General features: G+C 44.2%; 1 protein-coding gene across 2 annotated transcripts; it reads left to right on the top strand.

Annotated features, from left to right (window-relative positions):
• Window positions 1–227: 227 nt before the first annotated feature.
• Window positions 228–1,829, top strand: LOC109773721 (uncharacterized). 2 transcript variants are annotated; one of them, XM_020332434.4, is made up of 2 exons: window positions 228–570; window positions 1,154–1,829. In XM_020332434.4, the coding sequence occupies exon 2, from the start codon at window positions 1,203–1,205 to the stop codon at window positions 1,596–1,598; it is 396 nt and encodes a 131-aa protein (XP_020188023.1). In that variant the 5' UTR covers window positions 228–570; window positions 1,154–1,202; the 3' UTR covers window positions 1,599–1,829. The 2 variants fall into 2 exon arrangements, with proteins under 2 accessions (XP_020188023.1, XP_040246467.1); XM_040390533.2 differs by having other exon boundaries at window positions 567–672.
• Window positions 1,830–7,874: the final 6,045 nt, after the last annotated feature.

Raw genomic sequence — 7,874 nt, 5'->3', positions numbered from 1 at the left:
TTGGCCTTGTCTCGTCTCTCACGTTGCATGTCCCCGCCGTCCTCAGTGGCCAAGTGTAAACCACAAGCAAAAGCGAGAAGAAATGGGTGGTTTTACCGTGACGCTGCCCCCAGGATGCCCTGCGGGTACATTCCTGCCTGTGCCTCCACGTTGTTACTGCGGTCCATGGGCGGTATAGCAACTCCTCTCTCTCTCTCTCTCTCTCTCTCTCTCTCTCTGGAGAATAGTGTGACCAGTTCTCCTCTGCCTCTTGGTTCTCTTCTCTTCTCTGTGTGCGCACAATCTTCCACAAAACCTCAGACGCTCCCCACCCACCGTCCGTATCTGCTGCCCATAGTCCATTTGCCCAACAGCATCACCCTGTGCCTCCTCTGTTCTCCGTCTTGTTCTTGCCCGAGAGCAACCGTAGATCAGTCCAGACAAACCATCAAAAAGGCCATAGATCAGTCCAGACAAACCAGCAAGCCTCTGAAGATCTCCTCTTGCTGCAAGAATCCAAGAGAGGGGAGTTTTGCTAGAACAAGTTCGTCGCCTGCCTTGCCTTGCCAGCCAGCCTCTGCGTCGTTGCAGGTTCTTCGTCGTTTCTTTCTCTGTTCTTCTGTTAATCAATCCCTAGTTGGACCTGGGGTGATGATTTGGAGTTCTTGATAGCGCTCCACTAGTAGATATGAGGTTGCTCGCGGTTCTTGCCTTCTGTTTTTGGTTGTTGGATTTAGATGGTACAGTGGTTAGGTTGCTTTGTAGCTGGTTCTCCTTGGATCCCCACCAAGCAAGCAAGCTTTCATTCCCACCTGAAATGTGCCGGAGTCCTTTGATGCTCCTGGTTCTACAGACTGATTTGTGGTGAAATCATCGGAACTCTGGAAGATCTTTTGTGTATTTTACCCCCAACAGCAGATGGCATGCATCTGTAAGAAGGGAGACATCGTTAGATAGCCGAGCTTTTAAACCAACAGCTGCTTAATCTGAACCTTCTCTTAGCCATTTACAGTAGCAGATTTTCAGATGCTGACTGAAAGTCTGAAACCGTCTTCTGCTCTCTTTGTTGACTGAAAATCATGTCTCTTTATACATCAGTTATTTGGTTGATTCTTTCCAAGGAAGGCACCGAGAGGAAAGATGGTCTCACTCGATTTATTTCTGCTACTTGCAGCTCTGCGATTAGAGCTATTGGCTCAGGCTGCGGGCTGCCTGGATCCTGGATGGGCAGGCCTAGAGGTGGGAAGGCCAAGGAATCGATGGAAGCTGCGAAGAACGAGGACGCGGGTAGCGCGGGTGAGGAGGTGATCCCAGCCTACAAGAGGAGGGGACGGCCACAGAAGCTTTTCAAGCACGACGTCGATGAGGAAGAGGATGTCGCCAAGGTTGAAGACGACGGCGACGGCACAAAAGAAGAGATTGCGCCACGCAGGGAGTCGACGGGCGCAGCTGGGAACGGAGGGAAGAAGAGGCGGCGACAGTCGAAGCGCGGCTCGGCGTCAGCGACGGAGGAGAAGGGCGGCGCGCCAGCGAGGGCACCGACCGGATTCCGGCAGAATGGGAGCCGGCGGAAGAACACCCCGCGGAGAGCTGCGGAGGCGGGGGTGGAGAGCAAGTGAGGCTCTGAAGACTGAAGAAGTGTGTGACGTAATGAGGAACTGCAAATGTGACGTAACGAGGAACTGCATAATTGCAGTAGGTTGTTATGTACTAGCTTGAAAATTGCACTATTAGTGGTAGCTTTTAGGTTTATGAGTTACTGTGACATTATGGATTTTAGGGGTTTATGTCAGTTAATTCTATGGACAGTGCTAGTGACTGGCATATGGATTAAAACTTTCTGAGAGAAACTCCATTTACAGTGCACTAATTGCTTCGTTTTTTATGAGAAACTTCCAATCTATTCATCTTCAATCATGGCAGTATAAAGAACAACAGAGATAATAAAAATTACAACCATGTTCGTTAACCATCTAGCGACGACTACAAACACTGGATCGAGCTGAAGACGTGTTGTTGTCATCTCCCCTTCGTCACTGGAGCCGGACAAACCTTATTGTAGTAGTCAGTCGGAAAGTCCGTCGTGCTAAGGCTCCATAGGACCAGCGCACTAGAGCAACAACCATTGCCGATGAAGAAAGGCGTAGGTCAGAAGGATCAAACATGTAAACACTCAAACGAAGATGAACGAAGACCGGATGAAAACAGATCCACCGAAGACCAGCACCGACCAAATCCCGCGAGATCCGATGAAGAAACACCTTTACACTCCCTCTGACGATGCTAGACGCACCATCGAGACAGTGATAGAACGTGGGAGATGTTATTCCTACTAAGTACATCGCCGCTGCCACACAACTCAACCAAGACACTGATTCTAACAAGAACGAGAACGGGTCCCTCCCGCCGTCGGGCGGCCGAGATCCTCTGCACCTCCATGGCTTTGAGGCCATCAGAGATAGGGCGGACCGGCGGCAGCGCCGACGAAAGGAGAAGGGGCTTTTCTTGTGGAGGAGGAAGGAGATACAACAACGCTTAGCCCTATCCACCGTACTATGCTTTCCTGTTCATGACATGCCTGACTAAACTAGCAATTACAGTTTTGTTTTATTCTTAAAGACTTTTTATTGAAAAACTTCTGATTTATTCATCGATAGTCATGGCAATACATAGAACATCACAAGTAACAAAGATTACATCCGTGTTCAGGAGCAAGCGGAAGACGTGCCCCCGTCATCGCCCCTCCCTTAGTAGAAAGTCAGAAAGTCGCTGCGCTAAGGCCCCATAGGACCAACGCACTAGAACATCAACAATCTCCGATGAAGAGAAGTGTAGATTGAAAGTATCTAACCTATAGACACACGAACACAGACGGACAAATATTGAATCCAAGTAGATCCATCGAAAACAAACTCTGGCTGAATCCCGCAAGTTCCCTAGAGACACACCTCCATAGGCCCTTGGACGATGCTAGATGGACCACCAGGATGAGGGCTAGACGGGGAGAATCTTATTCCATCACTAGAGAGTCGTTGTCCTCTTCTTCGTGAGCAGGACACAAACCCTAAATGAACACAAAAAGACACCTAAAAATGGAGTAGGGGCCCTCTCACTGGCAAGACCTGGGGTCCACCGTGCCTCCATGTCTTAAGGCCACATAAAGCCAGGCAGACACGTGACGACGCCGACAGGACACGAGGGATCCCTGAGACGTCTCAAACATATTTATAATATTTGATTGATTCATACTACTACATTATCACTTTTTTATACATTTTATGCCAATTTATATTATTTTCTGGACTAACCTATTAATTCACTGCCTAGTGTGACTTGTTATTTTCTGTATTTTTTTAATTTACAGAAAAATCGAGGTCAAAAGCCCCCGAGGATTAAATACGATTTTTATGGGCACAAAGGTTTTAGGAAGTATCGGAGGGGAACGGGAGGAGCTAAAGGGGCCCCAAACAGCCACCTGGCACGGCTAGGGCCTTGGTCGCGCCCCTAGGTCATATGGGCCCCCTATCCACCGCCTTACATCCATTCCACTGACTAAAAATCTTATAAATAGCAAAAACCTTCAGAAGATTTTTATCCAAAAAAATTTGCCACTGCAAACTTCTATTCCGAGGAGATCCAATCTGGAAGCCTATTCTGGTACTCTGTCGGAGGAGGAATCCATCGTCGGAGACTTCTTCATCAACCTTACTACCTCCGTGACCATGTGCGAGTAGTTCCCTTAAGACCTTAGGATCCATAGTAGCATCTAGATGACTCTCTCTCTCTCTCCCTCTCTCTCTGATCTTCAATACCAAGTTCCCGTGAGATACCTCACATGCTTGAGATCCATCTGATGTAATTCATGGATGTGTTTATTGGGATATGATGAATTGACTCTTGATGATCAAATTGTTCATTGCATTCAATTGAATCTTTTGAGTCTTCTTGCTGTATAATTGAATAACTTTGTGTGCTCTCCGATCTATCTATCATTTTTGGCCAAGTTTGACGGGTTTATCTTCAGAGTGATTTGTGCTTTGTAGGATAAAAGTTGGTGTCTCTTCATATTGATTGATGTTTTACTGTCCAAATTATGCCATCATACTTATTGCAATGCTCTATTTCTTATAAACTTAATACCTTGAGATGCATGTTGAATATCGTTCTTGGGATGGATTATTAGCAGTAGATGCAGTTGGATTAACGGTCTACTTATCACAGACGTAATGCATATATGATATTATATCATTAATGATCATAGTCATAAATAAAAAAATTGCAATTTAATCACTACCCAATCGTAATTTGTTCACGACACCACACTTGTATCCTTGAGAGAGATGTCACTAGTGAATCTATGCCCCTGAATCTATTCTCCTTTACTGATAGCTTTAAAAAATTACTATTTTTATTGTACTATTTTACCTCCCTACCCATTATCATTACCACTTGCAAGTTAATCTTGTAACTAGCAAGACAAGAATCTTGACGACCTTCTTCTTGTGTTGGGGACAAGCTTGTTTGGTTTTGTGTGTACAGATACCAATGATTTTTTTGTTGGGGAACGCAGTAATTTCAATAAAATTCCTACGCACACGCAAGATCCATCTAGGTGATGCGTAGCAACGAGCAGGGAGAGTGTGTCCATGTACCCTCGTGGACCGAAAGCGGAAGCGTTTAGTAATGCAGTTGATGTAGTCGAACATCTTCGCGATCCAACTGATCCAAGTACCGAACGGACAACACCTCCGCGATCTGCACACGTTCAGCTCGGTGACGTCCCTTGTACTCTTGATCCAGCTGAGGCCGAGGGAGAGTTTCGTCAGCATGACGACGTGGTGACGGTGATGATGAAGTTACCGACGCAGGGCTTCGCCTAAGCTCTACAATGATATGTCCGAGGTGGAAATCTGTGGAGGGGGCACCGCACACGGCTAAGACAACTATCAACTTGTGTGTCTATGGGGTGCCCCCTCCCCCGTATATAAAGGAGGGGAGGTAATACGTCTCTGTCGTATCTACTTTTCCAAACACTTTTGCCCTTGTTTTGGACTCTAACTTGCATGATTTGAATGGAACTAACCCGGACTGACGCTGTTTTCAGAAGAATTGCCATGGTGTTATTTATGTGCAGAAACAAAAGTTCTCGGAATGATTGAAACTCCATGGAACTTATTTTTGGAAAATATTAAAAATACTGGAAGAAGAATCCACGTCAGGGGGGCCACCACCTGTCCACGAGGGTGGGGGGCGCGCCCCCTTCCTCGTGGGCCCCCTGTTGCTCCACCGACCTCAACTCCAACTCCATATATTCGTGTTCGGGGAGAAAAAAAAATCAGAGAGAAGGATTCATCGCGTTTTACGATACGGAGCCGCCGCCAAGCCCTAAAACCTCTCGGGAGGGCTGATCTGGAGTCCGTTCGGGGCTCCGGAGAGGGGAATCCGTCGCCGTCGTCATCATCAACCATTCTCCATCACCAATTTCATGATGCTCACCGCCGTGCGTGAGTAATTCCATTGTAGGCTTGCTGGACGGTGATGGGTTGGATGAGATTTATCATGTAATCGAGTTAGTTTTGTTAGGGTTTGATCCCTAGTATCCACTATGTTCTGAGATTGATGTTGATATGACTTTGCTATGCTTAATGCTTGTCACTAGGGCCCGAGTGCCATGATTTCAGATCTGAACCTATTATGTTTTCATGAATATATGTGAGTTCTTGATCCTATCTTGCAAGTCTATAGTCACCTACTATGTGTTATGATCCGGCAACCCCGAAGTGACAATAATCGGGACCACTCCCGATGATGACCGTAGTTTGAGGAGTTCATGTATTCACTATGTGTTAATGCTTTGGTCTGGTACTCTATTAAAAGGAGGCCTTAATATCCCTTAGTTTCCGCTAGGACCCTGCTGCCACGGGAGGGTAGGACAAAAGATGTCATGCAAGTTCTTTTCCATAAGCACGTATGACTATATTCGGAATACATGCCTACATTACATTGATGAATTGGAGCTAGTTCTGTGTCACCCTATGTTATGATTGTTACATGATGAACCGCATCCGGGATAATTCTCCATCACCGATCCAATGCCTACGAGCTTTTCATATATTGTTCTTCGCTTATTTACTTTTCCGTTGCTACTGTTACAATCACTACAAAACCCAAAAATATTACTTTTGCTACCGTTACCGTTACTTCCATATTACTTTGCTACTAAATACTTTGCTGCAGATATTAAGTTATCCAGGTGTGGTTGAATTGACAACTCAACTACTAATACTGGAGAATATTCTTTGGCTCCCCTTGTGTCGAATCAATAAATTTGGGTTGAATACTCTACCCTCGAAAACTGTTGCGATCCCCTATACTTGTGGGTTATCAAGACTATTTCCTGGCGCCGTTGCCGGGGAGCATAGCTCTATTCTTTGAGTCACTTGGGATTTATATCCGCTGGTCACTATGAAGAACTTGAAAGACGCAAAAACAACAATTTATCCCTCAACTACGAGGGAAGGTAAGGAACTGCCATCTAGCTCTGCACTTGATTCACCTTCTGTTTTGAGTAAGCTTGCAACACCTAAACCTGCTTCTGCTATTAATTCTAATATGTCGCATGTTATTGATGATGCCACTCCTGCTATGCATGATACTTATGATGAAACTACTTCTATGCTTGATACTACTGTGCCACTTGGTGAATTTCTTGATGAACAACTTGCTAGGGCTAGAGAGAATGAAATTATTGAAACTGATAATATTGATGATAGTGATGATGAAGACTCTGCCCCTAATAAATATGAATTACCTGTTGTTCCTGAGGGTTATGATATGGATGAAGAAGGTGCTAGAGCTATTTTAGCTTGTAATGATAGATATGATCTTAAGAAGTTATTAGCTAAATGGAAGCAGCAATCTCTTAATGCTAGAATGAAACCTGCCCCTGCTTTTGCTACTTCACCTATCTGTGTTACTGATAAGGATTATGAATTCTCCATTGATCCTGATATAATTAATTTGGTTGAATCTGATCCTTTTTATGGCTATGAATCTGAAACTGTAGTGGCACATCTTACTAAATTAAATGATATAGCCACCCTGTTCACTAATGATGAGTGAACTCGCTACTTTTATATCCTTAAAATATTTCCGTTCTCATTAAAGGGTGATGCTAAGATATGTTTTAATTCTCTTGATCCTGGTTGTGTGCGTAGTCCCCAGGATATGATTTATTACTTCTCTACTAAATATTTCCCTGCTCATAAGAAACAAGCTGCTTTAAGGGAAATATATAATTTTGTGCAAATTGAAGAAGAGAGTCTCCCACAAGCTTGGGGGAGGCTTCTCCAATTACTTAATGCTTTGCCTGATCATCCTCTCAAGAAAAATGAAATACTTGATATCTTTTATAATGGACTAACCGATGCTTCCAGAGATTACTTGGATAGTTGTGCTGGTTCTGTTTTCAGGGAAAGAACACCGGATGAAGCTGAGATTCTATTGAATAATATGTTGACAAATGAAAATAATTGGACACTTCCGAGCCAACTCCTGAGCCTATTCCTAAACCAACTCCGAAGAAAAGGGGAGTTCTATTTCTCAGTCCTGAAGATATGCAAGAGGCAAAGAAATCTATGAAAGAAAAAGGTATAAAAGCTGAAGATGTTAAGAATTTACCACCTATTAAAGAAATACATGGTCTTAATTTACCTATTTTGTCCAAACTTCACTCCCTGAAATATCATTATCCTTTCCATGGGTCAAGTATTCTTCACAGGGTACTACCACCCTTAAATGAAATTCACAAATCCATCCATAGACCATATTTCTCATATCCTCGAAACTGGTCCAAAATCTTTGTTCATAGAGTAAAAACTCACATAATACAACAT

The sequence above is a fragment of the Aegilops tauschii genome, chromosome 5 (genome assembly GCF_002575655.3).
Source record: "Aegilops tauschii subsp. strangulata cultivar AL8/78 chromosome 5, Aet v6.0, whole genome shotgun sequence".
In the NCBI taxonomy this organism is placed as follows: domain Eukaryota; kingdom Viridiplantae; phylum Streptophyta; class Magnoliopsida; order Poales; family Poaceae; genus Aegilops; species Aegilops tauschii.
The sequence above is the reverse complement of the archived record's forward strand: the minus strand, read 5'-3'. Positions and strand labels throughout refer to the sequence as shown.